The sequence below is a fragment of the Carassius carassius genome, chromosome 5 (assembly GCF_963082965.1).
Source record: "Carassius carassius chromosome 5, fCarCar2.1, whole genome shotgun sequence".
In the NCBI taxonomy this organism is placed as follows: domain Eukaryota; kingdom Metazoa; phylum Chordata; class Actinopteri; order Cypriniformes; family Cyprinidae; genus Carassius; species Carassius carassius.
In genome coordinates, this window is record NC_081759.1 from 5,656,483 (window position 1) to 5,676,847 (window position 20,365).

Genomic DNA, 20,365 nt, shown 5'->3' on the forward strand with positions numbered 1-20,365 from the left:
TATGACGTGCTACTTACTGTTGTTTTAGTATGCAAACCACAATGTAAGAAACAGATCTCTAACTAGTAAAATTCCTATAGTCAGGGTGGGTCTACAGAACTTTAAAGCTTTATAAAGATATAGATATTTGATTGGGTATTTTCTGAAAAGACAGAACAAACAACACTGTGTTTTTGTTTTGTTTTCTTAGCTATCCTAGTCACGACTATCCATTAGTAAGCCAGCAGAGGCCGTCTCCTTCCGCCTCTATGGACTGCAAAGACCAGACGTCATTTATGGCTTCAAATACAAAGCAAAGGCAGAATATTTCAGGGTCAGTTTTAAGAACTCTAGAAGCAGCAGATGGCTCACAGGTTTCACATTCACTGCTGCAGAGCTGTTGAGGTGAATTCCAAGTGAGGCTGTAGGGAGAAAACAGTTGCCTTGGCAAAAGGACTGCTCCTAGTGCAGACTCCTAAGCCTGGCACAAATCACTGCATATCTGTTTGTAACAATGTAATTTGTGTGTCCATCATCTAGATTTGAATGCATGCATGAATAAATAAATCTAGACTTGCATTTCTCCTGGATCTAGCAATGCTTGCAAACCAGAAAGATAATAATGTCTTCAGTTTTCAGTAGGTTAAATAAAATACTGTTGTAAATAAGAAACGTGTGGTTAAAGTTGCATGGATGCAACCTTGTTAATAAAATCATAAAAATATAAAATGTAGACATTAAAAAAGCCACATTCAAGGCAGTATTATCTACAAAATGTTTGAACGGAGTTTGCACGTTAAGCAGTCAAGCTGAACTAATTCCAGAAACCCGTGGAAAAGAAAAGGAAAAAAGAATTTCAATGCAGCTGCCTTGCAAGCACTGTAACGACTAATTGGTAGACTTGTGAATGAATCAAAGAATCAAATTATTTCCTGACTTCATGCTTCATCAGAAGAGAAAATTAATAAAGGATGGAGGAATAGACCCCTGACCTTTATGAATAAATGAAGTGGTAAACAAAATGCATAAATGTTTGTTCACACTGAAAGGTAAGTATTTTATTGTCAACAATGAACCAGTGCCAAATTATGAGTAAAATATTGCTGCCTTGCCAAATGAGCTGTTGCTAAAAAAGCACAACCACACGGGAGACGGCTGGTCACTGTGCCGACCATTAGCTGCTTGGCAAAAAGAAAAAGCATCTCATTTTATGATAACAAGAACATTGAAGCCAAAAATAGTTTAATGAAAAGGCTACAGTCAGCACAAGGTCAAACTTATTAAAAACCATTAACAAAGCAGCCAAATACTCTTCGATAAATGAATAGTTTGCTCAAAAATTACGTTTTAAGTCTGCATGACTTTCTTCAATCATTACAATAATAAACAGCTTACAGTTTAAACTTGAGATCATACAGATTTTTTTTTTTTTTAAGAAATCCACACTATTATTCAGCAAGGATGCATTAAATGTATCCAAAGTGAGAGGAAAGATACTTATAATCTTACACTTTCTATTTCAAATAAATGTTGTTCTTTTGAACTTTCTTTTAATCAAAGACTGCTGAAAAAAAAGTTTTCTATAAAAAAATAGAAAAAAAGCGTATTAGAATGATTACATTTAAAATGCGTTATAAAATAAGTTATTGGGTACAATATAGTTACTTTAGATTGTGATCATATTTAACAATACAACACATTTTACTGTATTTTGACCAAATAAATGCAGTCTTTAGCATCAGAGAATTCTTTAAAAAAAATATTTGTAAAAAACGTACTGACCCTAAAATGTACACATAACCCATTAATCGCAATAAAGGCTTACATTCTATGCCGTTTTATTCTATTATACTTTTTTCATTTTGTATTTTCACACTCCCCGTTCACCTTTGTTATATTTTTAAAGAGTGGTCAGGATATTCTTAAAAAAAAATTATTTTGTGTTCCATGAATGCAAGAAAGTGGAACAACACGTGTTGGCTAAATAATGACAGAATTTTTGTTTCCAGGTAAACCACCCCTGTTAAGACTTGCTTCCCAACCATCCCTTTCAAATATTAAAAAAATCCTCATGCTTGCTCTTTTATCTGTCAACCGACTACAAGTCTGAAATCAGTCACAAAAGTAGCATGCGATGTGTCAATAACTGGTCAAAAAGGTTCTGGCTATTAAGGTCGTCTTTTCAATCTGCTTTACAAATGTGACATCACATTTGCGCACAGTCTGGGAAGGTTGGCCGTTTCTGATAAGAGCTCATCCAGGCAAGCATTTTAAATAGGATCTGCACATCCAAACATGTGGATCTATCACAAGCCTACAGTACATACGAGCAGAGGGTAGAGGCTAAGAGAGAACAGACTCACCGTTCTCCAATCTCTTCCCAGAATTCATTAGCATTTTTCGAGAATTCATTACATTCGTTTTCAGAGTGCATTGCCATTCTGAAGCGGTGCGGGTCTACCTCCCATTACGATGTGGAGATAAGCTACTTACTCTCTCTGAGAATGTTCATAGCATCATCATGTGCCCTTTACAATGCATTAATCTACTAGATTGCTACAAGCACTGTAAAGTGAAGGGCAAATTGCCATAACATTAGATACAAATGTTGTGGCAACACTGTTGGGTAAAACTGTACTGAAAATTAATGCATGCAAAACAGGTGCTTATTTACCTCCCATGCTGAGCAACCAGCTCGCTCAATGAAATGATTGATAATGTGCTCATAATCAAGGTGTTATTTCTTAATAGTTTCTGATCGCTCCAAACGAATCTCGGCAGGAAGCCGTATTACTGTGGGAGGTGTTCCCCAGGGCTCATAGAATCAGAGACAGGAGCCCTGATGTGAAGCACACCGATTCCACATGGCTGAACACAATCACACCAAACAATGAAAGAGTGTGCTGAACCCACAGACAGCACAGCCCTCAACCCTCTCTCTCACACAGAACTGCACCGAGAAACCAAAGACGGGAGCTTGGTTCTGCTGCCAAGCCTATTGAAATGAAATGGCTTCCCAGTTTGGGTCAGTGACACATCATCACCTGCTCTTGTGTACAAACAATACTTACAGCCCAGCTAGATTAATTACGTACAACACTATGCAGATATCAAAACAATTTTCTGTGCATCGATTTTCATGCTTTTGGAGCATGAAGGGGTTAGGAGTTAAGCTTGCAACACAAAGTTGGCAGAATTAATCACAAACAGGTTATTATTGTTAAGGAAAACCCCCCAAAAATTAATCTAAAAGAAAATTCTGTTTAATCATAAATGGAAAAAAAAGAATCTAAACTAAAATTCTTATTATGACTCTAAAACCTAAATACAAATTCATTTTTATTTTTCAATATATAACGTATTATAAAACATGACACCTATAGAAATCTATGTACAACATATGCATATTAAACATATCAATAGCACTGGATTATTAAACATGAAACATTAATAAATAAACAAATTAAACTAAATAACAATGTGAAAACTAAAATGTAATTCAATTAAATTTTAAATAAAATAAATATAAAAACTAAATTCAATATTCTGGGTCAGATGCACACTGAAAGTTTTGGAAGTGACAACTGAATTTAAATCTTTGTTTACAAAGGCAAGTACGAATGCAACAAAAGCATTCGAATCTGCCCCATAAACAATCAGACTGAGAAGATTTTATGACCCTTCTGCAATAAGGTGCATTATAATATCCCTGACGCAGACTGACTTTCATATAAACTGATACACACATTCACCACACACAATGATGAATAACAAAGAAAGTCCCGATAAGCCAGCTGAGCTGACATCCATCATGAAATTCAGAGAAGTCACCAAGTTAAATCCCAGGACATAAACAGCATGATTTTGGTTATGAAAAACCTATCTGGGGTGTTTGATTAAGAATACATGTTAATGCGAGGAAATTTTCTGAAGCCATGCACACGTGTGTTTGAGTCACCTCTTTTTCCATCATTTCCTGTCCTCTCTCTATCCACTTATCAATAGAAGTGGCAACACACCCAAAAAATCCCAATTAATTTGAGCTGTAGTCCAGCTACACCCACCTGAGCCCATGACTCACCTGCAGGAAGAAGAGGTGCTGTGTTATGTCTTGCACCAGCTCTTCTTCAGCATTCTCTGGGTAAAACTTGGCCAGGAAATGAAACACAATAGGCTCTTCTTTGGGCATATCATGATCCAAAACCTATTACATAGATAAGTCATGACAAATGTTGTGCTGTGCCTTGTACACTTTATATACCACTGAAAAAAAAATAAACATACCAAGAGACTGCCACATTGTTGGAAATGACAAAAATGATAATATCATGTCCTAAAGTAGTACTATAGCATTCTTTGAAGTACCATGAAAAGAGCATGGTACATGAATAAGTGCAAGCCTTCAATATCATCATATTGCCATGGTAGTACCAAAGTAGGATTTTGTTTTTTTTTGGTTAGGTTTTCAAGACAGTCTGTTTGTATTTATACTACCTTTCAAGGGTTTGGACTCATTGAGATGTTTTAGTGTTTTTAAAAGAAAACTTTTATGCTCACTAAGGATGCATATATTTGATCAAAATAAAACAGTAAAACAGTAATATTGTGAAATATTATTACAATTTAAAATAACTGTTTTAATATATTTTAAAATGCAATTTATTCCTGTGATGGCAAAGCTATATTTTCAGCTTCGGTCTCACATGATTCTTCAGAAATCATTCTAATATTCTGATTTGGTGCTCAATAAACATTTGTTATTAAAGTTGAAAACAGCTGAGCTGCTTAATATTTTTTGTTTCTGGAAACTGTGGTAATTTTTTTTCTCCCAAAATTCTTGATACAGAGTTGAAAACAGCATTTATTTGAAACTGAAATTTATTTTTTCATGCAAAATATTGTATTATCACTTTTGATCAATCTAGTGCATCCTTGCTGAATAAAAATATCAAAAAATCTTCTTACTGACCTTTTTTTTTTTGAAAGGTAATGCATATCATTACACAATACAATTGAATATGATCTATCAAAAATATTTTAAAAAGCTTATTTAAAAGCCTAAATTAAGTAAATTAAAACATCATGATATACTGATTGATTATAAATGATAAAAGAATAATGTTTCCCAATCGTTTCCTCAAGAATTTATCAGACTGACATTTTTTGAAAGCACAAGAAAGTTTAAGATGAGCATTTTACCTTCTTGTCCATTTTCAGCCATGCAACAGTGTCTTTGACGTCATACCGCAGACCAAAAAACCAGGTCTCCCTGAGTCCCAGTGTCCGACACACAAGTTCAAACAGATCCTTTCCTTTCCACTTCAGCTGCATAAACAAGATTACAGAAAAGGTTAGTAACATGAAGCTTTAAAGGTGCTTTCTGCGCCATAGGATGAATTTGAAACTATTTTTTTTGTCTGTGTCGTAGTTCCTTTTGAAACAACAAGTTGGGGCCAGGACATATAGACAGACATGGACTGAACACAATAAAACCCCACTTTTAATTTCAAGAAGCCCTTATAGGAAACAACCTAAAAACTCTGTAGGGATTGCGGCAGATTAATCGAATTCAGACTGACCACGAATCTGAACAACTCCAGTATAATGAACATCGACATTCCCTGAAAAACCTCATTTCCACAGACCATGTAGACACAAGGCAGAGAAATGAGTCCAAGCGTTATTACAAAGTCACTGCTGTCAGCAAGCGCATTCACTCGTTTTCAGACATATCAGTTCATCTTTTATCAGAAGGACTACTGTCAGGAGGCCAGGGGAAAAAAATACCATATTCAATTGGAGAAGAACTGTGGACGCACACAAGTTTCCTATTTCTCATTAAAACGACTTTGTCATGTGCATACTGCATATTTGAACAGAATCAATAAAGCACCAAAAAAACATTCATTACTACTACCAAAAGCACCTGCATTAGGGTGCATCTTTATCATTTAATTTTATTGGTTTCTGAATACCCCAGAAAACAAGTCAAATTATTTTCCAACAGCACTGAAAAGACTACCTACAAACTGTAATCCATTACAGATTGCAAATCACATGAGATTATATCTTTCTCAATTAGATTATAAAGACAACTTTTAAAAGACTTTTGACCGAACTCGTTTATCACATGGTTTAACAATTTTCAACAACATTAAGTGCATTAAATGTTTCTCGCACTAGGGTTTGTGAAGGAACTGAACAGAAAATCTGTTCAAAAATACTAAAATGTGTGAATGTGTACTTCAGTTATTCAAATACAAACTTAAAATCTCAGGGGGACTTCATGGAGATATTTTAAGTCAAAATGATGCGTGTATATGTAACCCATAAAGTAACTGTAATCTGAATATAAGCATTTTAAAACTAAATGAAACTACAAACACTTAATTTTTGGAATCTGATTACGTAATTCGGATTACATGTAATCAGTAACTGTTTCCCAATATTGGAAGAGTCCATTTAATAACATCAAAAAACAGAATTTGCAATCTGCAGGAGTATATAAGCAGCAGAATACCAATTAGAAAACTCATGTTGTGAGTATAATTCTCTTGTGTAGACATCTGTGCTCGATTAGCCTTGTCATTAGTAGGATTCAAGTGTACTAGGCATCATATGGACCCAGCTGAGCTAGATGCTACTGTCTTGTGAGCTATATACTTGCAACATATGTCACCTTGAATGATTAAAATTTATGACACAGAGGACAGTACCTGGCTGTTATAAGTACTGACAACTTCCAGAGAGTAATGCAAACATCATCAACACCGCAAACTTTATTAGCATAACATAACGGGGAAAGGTGCTTTTCAAGGTGCAGTTTCATCTTGCCTAATCTTTATGTATGAGAACATATGACATTATGCTGCCATCCAGAGTCCAACCAATTAAATATGCTGATGCTTCCCCTCTAGAAAGCTGACCAGCGGCTGCCTTCAAGGACGACCGTTGGCTGGTAAAAACATTTACAGAGAAATGAGGTGTGTCTGTGTAGAAAAGTGTTCACTCACTGTCCTAAATATTCAGCAGAGAAGTTATGTGGCTTTTTAGGCAAAAAAAAAAAAACACAAAGTCCTGACACCTTGACAGCATAACAGCACAAGAAAGAAAAAGTACAAAAGCAGTAACCTCAAAGCCAAACTCCTGTCTTTATCCACTATTGAACCCCAGGCTATTACCCCAAATCAGATTATATTGACTGAGCTACAACAAGACTGTCTTTCTCGTTACACAGCACAAAATTAGATGAGGTCAATACTATGTGCAATACCTTTAGCACACAGAGATGACTTACACTAAATTTTAGCCTATAGCGCTAATATTCTAATATTAATATTGAATAGAAAATATGCACTGTACTTCCAATAATTTGCACCTGACAATGCTTAAACTGAAGCACAAGAAAATATGAAACACTTTATTTTAAGTGACAATCTGTATAGAATCTGTGCATTGTAACAACCATCTTCTGAGGTCCATTTTCACTTTAATAGCATGCTAAGAAAACATTTAGGATAAATAAATAAAACTGGCTTTATGGTTTTTCCTCTAGTTTCAGAATCTTGGTGATGTTATTCAGAACTGTTTAGGGACCATTTTCTGTTATTGTGAAATAATATCTATCACTATACACCAAAGCCTTCTGAAAATAGCATGAATTGTGGTTTTAGCAAGCCCTGTAGATGACTTTGGTGATGGGCTTATTAGCTTTCAATGGTAGGCAATAAAATCATAGTGACTGCAGAGGGAGAAATGGGTTGTGTTTTACAAATCCATGCTGCCACCAAGTGGTGTTGTTTTGGAAATATGAAGATGCACCAAAATATAATCTCAGTAATGCTAAAATCAAATGCAATGGTTTAAACCTGTGCAGATACAAACATATATCTGGGTTAAATATTAAAGTTTAAGCTCTGCATCTCATACATACATGCTGATATTTACCACACACAAAAAAAAAAATTGACCCCTTAGTTTATAAAACCTGTAATACAATGCACTCAAATAACATTTTTGCTCAAAAGAATAAGTTTTAAAAAGTTAAAGCTGCATATTTCTGCTTTTAAAACTATCCGAACACCACAGACTCCCATTGCAAGTGTATTACTTGAAACAATTGATGTTAAAATGATTTTTACAAACTGAAAGTAAATCAGAAATACAGTGTATGGTAATCGACATTATGTCACAGATGCTGTTAAAAAAGATTGAACCTGGAATATTGCCTTAATATTGATTGGAGATCAAGAACAATAAAAAAATAATAATAATAAATCAGAATAAAGCCAACAATAACAGCTACAACTTGCTCCCTCAATTCTAAATATACATTTAGTTTTGTATCCAAAACCACTTTGTAGTACATAACACCTTATTGGTATATTATATAACAACAGAACCATGATCCATAATCCCTCAAAACCTCATTACTACCACAGGAAATACTGTTAATGAGTGAGAAAGATCAAAACAGAATGAGAGACAGGCAGGCACAGAGCAGTACACAGGGTCTTGTGGAGTGGGACCACTTTGCCTCATGGGACATTAACTCATGGTCCCCGTCTGTCACACGGTTCTCTTACCACCATCTGTTTTCCCTTAATTCAAAAGCACTCCCAGAGTTGGTTTCTGTGTAAAAATAGGGCATATTCCTTCAAGAAACTCAGCAGAAGTTGAGTGCAAAAGAAGTGCAGCTCCACAGAGGAGTCATCTGAATGCCTGCGGAACTCCCACCGGATACACAGTGTGTACAAAACACCTTTATACGTGGGAATGATGATTACTGCCATACAGGATGCTGCTTGCTTTGTAGATTTGTATGTTTGTTTTAGTTTTCCCTGCAAGCACTCATGAGCGTTTTTTGAAAACTTTATGGGATTATTTTATAAGAAAATGTTTCTTTAATATTAAAAAAATAAATATATATATAGATGTTAGGCAGAAGGTCCAAGCGTCTGTTTTCTACACAAAAAAAGTGAATGGTGATTTATACTGCCAAGCTACAAAAAAGGACAAAAAAAAATCAGTCCATATAACTATATTTCTTAGCCTTCTGAAGCCATGCGATAGCTTTGTTTGAGGAACAGAACCAAATTAAGTTGTTGTTTATTGTTGATATTAACCTAAGCACTCCAGCTGTCTATTTCTATTATATGCCTTATTTCATCTGGTTGATGGTTTATATCCTTCTACCAAGTAAACGGCCTTTTAGTATAATAATAATAAAAAAACACTGTTTTAGGTCGTGACTTAAGTGTTTGTTGCAAAATGCTTTTTATAAAGAAGACATAATTGTTAGTAATATTTCAAGATGAACACTTTCTGGACTGAAGCAATTTAGGTTTCGGTATATTTTGTTTTTCTTTTAAGAAAACCTTAAGTTGTAAGTATCAAATACTGCCTGATACATCAGACATTTGTGGAACGTTTATTTGTTCATCTCTCAATCATCATTGTAATTGCAGTGCACTTCAAGCTTTGATGATCTTACTAAGACATGTTATTGGGAGATGCTGACTTACAACTGATCTGCTGTACTCTCACCATGTCATGAGCCATAAAATATGGCAGTCAAAAAAACATTGAAGACTTTTTTCAAATATTTCTGACTATCATTTCATGTTAAGCTTCACAAGGTTAACTTTTTTTATTTTATTTAATTGAAATATTGCTTTGTCAGACGACTTAGAATACAGTGCACAACAAGTCACATGGTACACTTTTATAGGGTACACTTTTCTAATAGCTTGGTAATATAAATAATCATCCTCTTTCGCTGCATGCAAGCTGTAGCTTGTACTCATTTTGTTAAACTGTGAAAAAAGAAAAGTAATACAGGATTGGAATGACATGAAGGGAATAAGCAATCACACCATTTCCACATTTTGGAAGAGCTATTCCTTAAGGCCACTGAACTGCCTCAACATTAAAGCAGCTCGAGGAGACAGCTCCCCTGGAGAAACAGGTCAGGCTGAGTGACTTGCTCAAGGGCACAACAACACTGAGTGGGGACGTTAAAATGTCGACTGTCTGGTGCCTTCCCCAAGTTAAGCATATATGCCCTCTGGTTACAGCCCAGGTTTGGTTGTAGGCTACAACAAGGTTTACTCCCATAAAATAATGTGAAGGTGATATGTACACAGTTTAAAGATAATTCAGCACATAGAAACAAAACACTTGCTACTCACCTCGCAGCTGAACTCCAAGTCTGCATCCTTTGTAACAACTGTGACATTGAAGGTTTTGGCTTGTTTCCTCCGAAGGGAGCCGAGACCCATTTTTGATGCAAAGACACTTGCCATAATAGTTACTGATGGGAAACCTTCCTCCTCGAAACAACATAAACCTGTCTACTAACTCTCTATCTGAAGCATAGCTTATGATGAAATACAATAGAGTTGAACTCTGGTTAAAAGCTATAATTTAGCATTACTGGCCAATGTAACAAAAATGGGATTAAAGTGCATCTCTAAAGGCAGGACGTTGTCAAACCACCTGCGTTCGCTGGTAACTAGTAGTTGGACACATATTATCCCTATTTACTTTCTCTAAAGCTTCATTAAGCCTGTAAGAAGATCAAAAAAAGACAAGAGCACAAGTTTACTAGCTAGTAAATGAGTACGTTACATGTAACGTTACTACAACAATAGACAAAAGAAGCTAACGTACATTCAAGCTACTGTAGGCGTAAATACATATTAAGTGACAACAAAACAAACGTTAACCTATTACGTAACACTCAAGTATACATTCCTGTAGCAAAATACGAACTTTTACACGCCTTAACAACATTTTAGGTGCTCATATACGCTTGTTTAGGCTAACCTACGGTTTCATGCCTCATTGTTTTTTGTTGTGAGGTATTATTGACGAAATTGGCCTGACAACTTGTAAACTGGTTGCTAACTCACCTGTTGAGCTGTAAAAACAGCTGATTTCCCGCAGTGTGTGTGATTCACGCCCGCTTAAACACCTGACACACAAACAGATCAGCTGGTTTGACTCTTTCAGGATAACAAACAAAAATGCAGCTGAAACTTCGCGTGCGCGTGCACGAAGAGACCGGAAGAAATGCGCAATAGCGCGCGTCATTCAAGCCCGTTTTTTTGTTGTTGCCGTTTTATTTTTTTCAGTGATAATACAAAATAAATAAAAAAACAATTACACACATACATCCAATCAACTATTCAAATACACCGTCCAATCAACTATTTCAGAAAATATTTCTGAAATGTAAAGCTAAGAAGCAGCATATTACTGTTTTATTACATATTACTGAACATTCAGCAAATGTAGAAAAAAAAGAGGGTTGGCTACATCACTTGTGTACGTATGTTTTATGTTTCATAAAACGATTATTACTTTTTAAAAAGTTTGCAGATTAAGTATTTATTACTTTTAATTGTTGTTTAAATAATTGTTATAAATTACAAATTATGGGGTTAAATGTAATTTATTTAGACTGTCAGACTCCTTGTGCAAACAAGATTCTCACTGGATTATTACAATTAATGGCAAAAATAATGTTTAGAAACGTAAACTGATATTTACTACTGACACACTAAAGCAAAAGATACAATAACTGACTTAAAAACTTTTTGTTGGTGAAGACTTTTGCACAATACTGTATATATATATATATATATATATATATATATAGTAACATTTGAAAATGTATTTAATTTTTATTTTAAAATCTGTATTGAATATATTTTCTTTATAGTACATGTTCAATCTATTTAAATAAATATGTGTATATTCAGATCTTTTCAAGCTCAAAGTTTAGCCCTTTGCACCAGAAAGGGGCGTATTTTCGCTGACAACTGGGCGGGGCTTAGATGATGTCATCTGAGTAAACAGAAAAAATGGCGACGCCATACACGGGAGATCCGGTTTTAGGGACAAACGGTGTTATTTCAGAGAGTTTCGCCAAACAGTTTACCGATTTACCAGCGGAATTATTAGAGCATATATTGTGCTTCCCTGTTCTAAACCATATCGACATCTGCAACGTTTCCTGCACGTGCAAGAGGCTGCATGACGTGTGCCATGGCAGAGGAAAGGTCTGGGCGCATCAGTACAAACTCAGGTGGCATAAATTAAAAAAAATTCTAAAACTTGATACCTCCATCAACTTCCAGTTTATCAAACCATAAGAAATGTGTTTGACCGTGCATTCAGTGTGTGAGTTGAGAGCGGTCAGGTCGTGCTTTCATTTTTCTTATGCACCAAATTTGTCCTGCGTGCAAATGCAGAGATGCAAAATATCATGTGATATTTCATTTTTATAGGCTCACCTCCTATATGGTGGGGGGGGGGGGACTAAATGCACTTATAATTGTTGATAATGTAAACTGACCTTCAACACAGAAATGCATAATATTCTAATGTGCTCATAATAAGTCATATAAATTAAACAAACATAAGAAAACATGAGCGTCTTTAAATAGAAGTATGGTTTTAAGATTATTACATTTTGAGTTATTATAATAACAACAACTACTTACTATTGTGTTTTAGCAGATACCTGTAAATAACATCCTTTTATGGTAGATTTTGCATAACACTGAATTGACAAAATGTACCCTCTACTAAAAGTATTTATTTATTTATTTTTACTTCAGGAGATATATTAGCACAAATATTATATTAAATAAGACACAAATCATTACACTATACCCATTTAAGGAATAGGTTTGTTTATGTGTGCCTATTTATTGCCTCAACATTATTGTTGTGTCGTGAATATTTTAGGTGGCCCAGGCTGCAGAGATTTTATCAACAAAATGAGTCATACGATTGGCTGAAAGAATTCAAAACCCGGCACATGGTTGGTCAACAGATAAGAAGAACAGTAGAGTCTATTTCCAAGAGGTTCTTCACAGAAGTTGTGAGTGGCTTTAAAAGAGACTAAATTACAAAGCAGTTGATCATTTTCTCCAAAATTGTAATCTTTTTGGTATGATCATTAAGCTACGGTTGGACAGGTATATTTATATGGTAAGTCGGATTGAATAATTTGCTTTAGTCACTAACCCAGAGACCTGTAACTCAGCCTTGCGTTGGTCAGGTTCTTGGAGACAGCTTTGCGGAAATCGAGTCTCTTGGTGCTCCAGAACACTTCTGTGAGGATGAGCTCCTTGGCATTTTGAACTCGGACAAAAGGTTAGAAAGGAGCTCACAATTATGTCATTTTATTTTCCTCTGAACACTTAATGGTTTAAATTAATTAATGCATTTCCTTCTTTCCCAGGAAATGTTTGACACTTAAGTACTATGCGAAGAAAATCCTCTACTTCCTCCGGCAACAGAACATTCTGAGGAATTTGAGGGGTTTCCTTGAGAGACCACCAGAACAACAATCAGCCCTTGAAGGTAAGCTGATGTCTCACAAAAGAAGAAATGTTTCATTTCTTAGAGAAATTTTATCATTATATCACTTGCTCAGCAGTGAATGGGTGCAGTCAGAATGAGAGTCCAAACAGCTGATAAAAACATCACAATAATCCACAGTGACTGATTTTTGTAAGAAACATTTTTTGGGTGGACTATTCCTTTAATAGAAAAATCTTACCAGCGACAAGGCCAAATGATAATGTCTGTTGTGCTGTAACTATTATCATATACAATAATCATAGCTCAAAGACATGCATGATGAATTTGAAATATGTATGCTGCATACTGAGCTTCACAATATTTGCAATGAAAGGTCGACTCCTCACTCAAGATTTAAGCAACTCCTCCTTGTAAAAAACACACATCTGTTTGTTTGTTCTCCAATTCCAGGTGCTGTTTTGGTCGATCGGTATTGCAACCCTCTGGCTGATATCACTCTTGAGAGCATATCTGCACAGATAGAAGAACTCACTGACAAGGTGAAGAAGTATCTGCGAGTAAAAAATGCCACACACCCAAGTCTACGAGCCAGTCAAGGTCAGTCCGGAAAATTCAATTTACTATTCACATGAAGTCTATTAGTCAGACCTGTGTAGCCTGTCTTTAATTTTCAATTTTTTTTTAATCTGCTTTGGATTGCGTTAGGCAACCACAAGGGCATTGTTGTTCTTAAAGCTGTAGCATCCAGTATGTGTCTTCACTGGAATGTTTTTCCAGGTGACTGCTTTGTTCTGGAAAACCTGGAGTTTGAAAGGCAAGTCATATGTGCTCTGAATGCTGTGCTGTATGACCAGCTGCAGTACAAGGGCAATGAGCGTGACTACTACAATCCACTCAACTCATACATACATCAGGTATCATATATCATATCAAAATTTAGGCATGTCTGGATAACCAGTGTCAGGGACAATGCATTATATAATTATGTAACATGCATTACATAAGTATGTATGTATTTCTTCTTCTTATTTTTGTAAAATAAGTTAACAAAAAACAAATATTTGATGAATGGTAAGTTAATGGTAAAACATTGTTTATTTGAAATAAATTGTACGTCTTTACTATCGCTTTTGATCAATTTAGTGTGTATGTGCAAAATAACAGTATTAATTCTACTGACCATTGAATGGGTGATAAGAACTTATTTAAAGCAAAAGAAAAAATATTTTATATCTATAAGAAAAAACACTTTTGATTCAAAAACAAATCCACAAAACACTAAAGTAATTACTAAAGTAATTTTAACATTTTGACAGAAATGTACTGTATTTCTCACAATGTGCCCCCTTGTGGTCAGGTTCTGCTCCGTCGGACGGGCATTCCCATCAGCCTCTCTGTGCTTTACATGACTCTGGCCAGGAAGTTAGGAGTTCCTCTGGAGCCTGTCAACTTCCCCAACCATTTCCTGCTCCGCTGGTGCCAAAATCAAAGGAGGTGGGCGTTTAACACATTCTATTGCAGTCTGTCAGAATGAAATTAAACGGCAAATCACAGTCAGTTTCAAGTTATAGCTCTGTTTACAATACACATTGTTACAAAAATCATGATGTTAATGTTTATGACATCTTAATATCTCATTGACACATTTCGAGCTGTGAGATCATGTAATTTACATTTTGCAGTGATACAAGCAATCAAGCAGTTGAGATTTGCTTTATAGGAGCCCATACATTGCCCTGTGCGTGTATACTGTGGTTAAAGTTGGACATATATTTCCAGCTTTATATAAAGTGCTGGATGACAATATAATTTTTTATTCAGCATCCAAGATTTGCTACATAGTATATGTGAACATTCTGTTAAATAGGTAAAGTAGGATGTTCTATATAACCGACAGTATTATAGTTTACATTTTCTATCATTATAGCTGCAATCTCAAACAATAGTGCTGTGCTTGCATTAAACATAAAACAACAATCTAAGTTGACTTTTGAGTTGTTTTGCAGGAGTGAGGACATCTATGACTATGTATACATTGACACGTTTGGGAAAGGAAAGCAGCTGGCTGCTAAAGAGTGTGAGAATCTGATCCGACACCAGGTGGGAGCAGATTATTACAGCGCTATAAGCACCAGCGAGCTGCTGCTGCGGATGGTGGGAAACCTGCTGAACATCGGCAAAAGAGGGTGAGAATCACATGCATTTTGATTACTTTTAGATGAGTCAGTGTGTTGTGAAATGTTGTTTATGTTCATATTGTTGTACTGTTGTCTAAGGATCGTTTCCTTAAATCTCTGCACTTCAATTTGACTGAGAATGAAGGAGGTGTTTAAAAGACTTCTATGCTCATTAGTAAGCAAGTCAGGGAATTCTGCAGTTGTAGACAGTGTTTTATGTAAATGAAATCCATTTTCTTGGCTGTCAGCTGAATTTGTCAGACTAACCTTTGTCATGAAATGTGCTTGCATTTGCGTTTTGTCTAGGGAAGGGAATGAGAAATCATATCAGCTCCTGCGGGACTCGCTGGATCTCTACCTCACTATCAACCCTGATAATGTGCAGTATCTTCTGCTACAGGCCCGTCTCTACTTCCACCTGGGCATCTGGCCTGAGAAAGTGAGTTCAATCACACAGATGAGACTTGAATGTCAGTAACAGTTTTTTTTTGTTTTTTTTATGAAAGAATAGTCAAAAAGATCAAATCTCTCTGGCACAGTGGTTGGCACATATCCACTCTCATAAGGATGCTAGATTGAATTCTTCCAATGTTATTTTAGTATCACTTTAGTTATTTTAATAATCAAGTTAAACCAACTAGCTGAAGTCTTTTTTTTTCTATCACTATCCATTCTGCTATTCCATGAAAAAGGCCTTTAAATATAAAGGTGGTGACGACTTACACTAGTTACAAGTATAAAAGAAGATAATTGCTATTTTGAAAGTAAATACTATTTGCTCCATGTACAACAGGTACTAAATAACACCCTGGTTACACTGCAGATAGTAATTGGTGATATTCACAAAGAGTGCAAACAAAAGTAATATGCTGTTTTTACTGTATAACACCACCCTGCATCATATTTGCTGAATGATATCCGCTGCTTGTTTTTTTACAAACTTTGGGATGCTGATTCCAAAAAAAGTGCCTTTTTAGTTCTAGCATGTCACACTTTTTTTACAAAATGACTATGTAAACAAAATAAAAAGGACAAGGCGAATATTAAACATGGGGTATCAGTGGTATTTAAACTTTTTGTTTGACAACTAACAGCAACGGACTCATAAGGGAGAGTATATGTTGCATTTGCATTGAAAATCTGGTGAATATTGCAGTGAAACCACCAAATACGAACTGCATAATCAAAGGTAGCATTGTTTCAATGTAAATATTCTCATGGGAGAAAAGTATAACCACTGTGTTTGTATGATTTCTCTCTGTCTGTATCTCAGGTGTTGGATATTCTGCAGCATATCCAGGCTCTGGACCCGTCTCAGCACGGAGCGGTCGGGTATCTGGTGCAGCACACGCTTGAGCACATCCAACATAAGAGGCATCCCGTAGAACCGGAGGTGAAGAGGCGCAGCGTGCCGGAGCACAGGGATGTACTGTACTCTGTAGGCCTCATCATGAAACATAAGAGGTGGGTTCCTGTTTGTGTAAGTGGAAAAATTATAACCTACATGGAATATGAAAATCTGTTTAATCTCAAATTTGAGAACAGCAAGGGAAACATCTATAAAAAGAAGTGATGCTAATTTGTAACTAATAATAATAAACACCTGTCATTACTACATTTCGCCATGTCTGATGCAAACATACTACAGTTCTGGGCCAAATAATATAAAGTAAAATCAGGCTTTTATTGGCACAGGATGTCAGAAACCAAAAGACTTAATGCTTTGCATAACTTTAGGTAGACTGTAGATGAACCATGCATTTATATTTAATATTTGTGACCCTGGACCACCAAACCAGTCATGAGGGTCAAATTTATGAAATTGAGATTTATACATAGTATGGGTAAATAAGCCTTCCATAGATGTATGGTTTGTTAGGATAGGACAATATTTGGCTGAGATGCAACTATTTGAAAATCTGGAATCTTCGGGTGCAAAACAAAAAAAATCACAATACTGACAAAATCACCTTTAAAGTTGATCCAATTAAGTTCTTAGCAATTCCTATTAGTAATCATACATCAAAAATAACGTTTTAATATATTTATGGTAGGAAATTTACAAAATATCTTCCTGGAACATGATCATTACTTAATATCTTAATGATTTTTGGTGCAAAAAAAGTCTATAATTTTGACCAGTATAATGTATTGTTGGCTATTGCTACAAATATACCCCAGCGACTTAAGACTGGTTAAGTCTTGGTTTTGCGGTCCAAGGTCACATTTAATATTCACAAACTGATGTCTCTCATAGGTCAGGCTACAACTGCGTTATCTACGGTTGGGACCCTAAATGCACCATGAGTCAGGAGTGGATTAACACTATGAGGGTCCATCAGCTGTCTAAGGGGGCCGATCAGCCATTCTACAACGTCTTAGTGCAGGATGGGACATGTAGATATGCTGCGCAAGGTGAGTTTTTCCATTCATCCAAGATTTAAGCAATGGAAATGACTTGACTTTTCATTTCCTTTTAATCTAACATAGTTTTAAGTTGTGCATGTACTTTTGCAGACTCATTTATTATCACTTTCTGGTATCTGAAAACTAGGTCTTTGTCCTAATTGTGCTCAATTTCATCAGCATCAGTGAATCATTTCTTTTGGGGCAAGTGGATGAGGTCGAGACAATTGCAGTCTTAAAATAAAAAAAGAAACCCTCACTTTCTCTTTTCGTTTGCAGAGAATCTGGAACCTCACTCGGCCCCGCTGGAGATCTCTCACCCTGAGGTCGGCCGCTACTTCACCGAGTTCTCTGACACACACTACATCGCTAATGAAGAGCTCCAGGCGCATTACCCAGAGGACATGTGCAAGACCCACAGGACTGTAGAGGAGCTCTACCACGGTCTCAACCCCAACTCAGGGCAGTCACCGGAGCCCACCGCCAACTTTCAGGAGCATGATTTGTTAGATCCGTAGAGAAGAATGCCACTGCACTATAGATGCGTAATGCCATTCACTTTCTCCTAAACTGTTACAGCTGTTAAGGGACTGGATTTCAAAGTTTGAAGAACTACTGTAGTTAAAGGAATAGTTCACCCAAAAATGAAAATTTGCTGAACATTTACTCAATTGCCTTCCAAGATGTAGATGAGTTTGTTTCTTCATGAGAACAGATTTGGAGTAATGTAGCATTACATCTCTTGCTCACTAATAGATCCTCTGCAGTGAATGGGTGCCGTTAGAATAAGAGTCCAAACAATCCATCAATGAATGTCTTGTGAATTTAAAAGCTGCATGTTTGTAACAGACTGGAAATGTGTGGATAACTTGTGGATGATTGTGATGTTTTTATCAGCTGTTTGGACTCCCATTCTGACGGCACCCATTCACTGCAGAGGATCCGTTGGTGATCAAGTGATGCAATGCTACTTTTCTCCAAATCTGTTCCAATGACGAAACAAACTCATATGGCCTGATGATGAGTACATTTTAATTTTGGGGTGAACAATTCTTTTAAGACAACATCCTGGTCCTAGATTAGTTTTAGGCGCAACTTTGACCCAGAGCTGAAAATGAAGTCTAAGTTGAAAGAAACATGTGTTGTATTTGAGTGGTTGAGTATAAATTATGTGGTTGAGTTACAGTATTTGTGCAGATACAAAATATACTCTAGATAGTATGTATAGATTATGTGAACTTACACTACAGAGGGTCTGAATATCTGTGTATGTGTTGATGATCAGCTTCAGGCCCGTTCCTTATGCCATCAGTCATATCACATCTCACTGAACTAATGCACTAATGTCACATTTGTTAATATGTTTACTAACATCCACTTGACAAGAGGTCAAATGTCTAAAGCTGTCACCTTAAAATATTTTGTAATGTTTATTTCAAAGTTAAATAAAAAAAGAAAAAAACCTAGAGAACAAGGGCTCATGAAATGATTGGCTCATAGTGGTTGTAAATACAAAAGTACTGAGAATATAAGCGAATGAATCGCAATAAAAAATAAGCTGTACTTCGTTGGTCTGGTTATTTATTTATCATTTTATTTTAATAACTTATCTACTTGTTTTGTAAGTGTAGAGATTTTATATAACTGATTTTTTAAATGTATTCATCTAACCATGATTCCCTTCCAGATTAATTTGGTATATCAGCAAACATTTGAGAACGTCTGGCAAATTTGTGACATTGACCATGTTAAATCCTTTTGTACAAATGGTCAGGTTTCCTATCTTGAAGCACAAGTTGCTCTTTGAGATATTCTTCAGTCATTCTGTACAACATGATTTTCTTTTTTATTCATGTCAGCTCAAGATACAATTCAAATATTAAAAAGTGCTGGAATTTCATTTGCCAATGAAACATTTTACTTTAATTCCTTTGCTGATTTAATTATGCAGAATATTATGATGATTAGAAAATAAGGTTCTTAATAAGGTTCCTTTTCCAATTCCTTCTTATTTTTTTTACTTTTATCCTTTTTTTTAATAACGGGCACCAAACACCTTAAAGAGAAAGTTCGATAATGAATGGCAAACAAGTCAGGGTGGTGTCCCTCTTGTATCCAAAGTGTGTTTGCATTAACTTTTAATAATCATCCGAAGTCAAACAACCTTAAATATTTATAATGCAAATATAAGCATCTACAACACTATACCTTAATCATAGCAAAGACTGGGTGAATACTACGATAACATTATTTGAACTGTGATATTACTTTTAATGTATACTAGAAAAAAAATCATATTTAAGATACTTTAATCATACAGATTATTTTAAAATATTTTAATAATCATATAAAATAAATTGTATTTTATTTATTTAATATATTAATTTATTATATTTGAAATATTATTTTAATTCATTAATATACATTTTATATATTTATATTAAAATAAGTATTAGCCTATTCCT

General features: G+C 35.4%; 2 protein-coding genes across 5 annotated transcripts in view; one reads left to right on the forward strand and one right to left on the reverse strand.

The window, feature by feature from the left end:
- nf2a (NF2, moesin-ezrin-radixin like (MERLIN) tumor suppressor a) overlaps positions 1–11,050 on the reverse strand; it is a 32,042-nt gene extending 20,992 nt beyond the window's left edge. The window contains exons 1-4 of the mRNA XM_059549556.1: positions 10,893–11,050; positions 10,170–10,546; positions 5,179–5,304; positions 4,061–4,183 (exon numbers count right to left, since the gene is read on the reverse strand). Coding sequence (XP_059405539.1) covers positions 4,061–4,183; positions 5,179–5,304; positions 10,170–10,283 — 363 coding nt within the window. The 5' untranslated portion in view covers positions 10,284–10,546; positions 10,893–11,050. The remainder of the gene's footprint in view (positions 1–4,060; positions 4,184–5,178; positions 5,305–10,169; positions 10,547–10,892) is intronic.
- A 752-nt stretch (positions 11,051–11,802) lies between these two features.
- On the forward strand, positions 11,803–19,463 carry fbxo21 (F-box protein 21). Of its 4 annotated transcripts, none has more exons than XM_059549558.1 (13): positions 11,803–12,070; positions 12,736–12,871; positions 12,955–12,981; positions 13,052–13,146; positions 13,235–13,356; positions 13,768–13,914; positions 14,095–14,231; positions 14,675–14,811; positions 15,324–15,503; positions 15,801–15,933; positions 16,768–16,958; positions 17,752–17,909; positions 18,180–19,463. In XM_059549558.1, exons 1-13 carry the CDS (start codon positions 11,847–11,849, stop codon positions 18,416–18,418), a joined length of 1,926 nt encoding a protein of 641 aa, XP_059405541.1. In that variant the 5' UTR covers positions 11,803–11,846; the 3' UTR covers positions 18,419–19,463. The 4 variants fall into 4 exon arrangements, with proteins under 4 accessions (XP_059405541.1, XP_059405542.1, XP_059405543.1 ...); XM_059549561.1 differs by having other exon boundaries at positions 11,877–12,044; XM_059549559.1 differs by lacking the exon at positions 12,955–12,981 and having other exon boundaries at positions 11,804–12,070; positions 13,037–13,146.
- Positions 19,464–20,365: the final 902 nt, after the last annotated feature.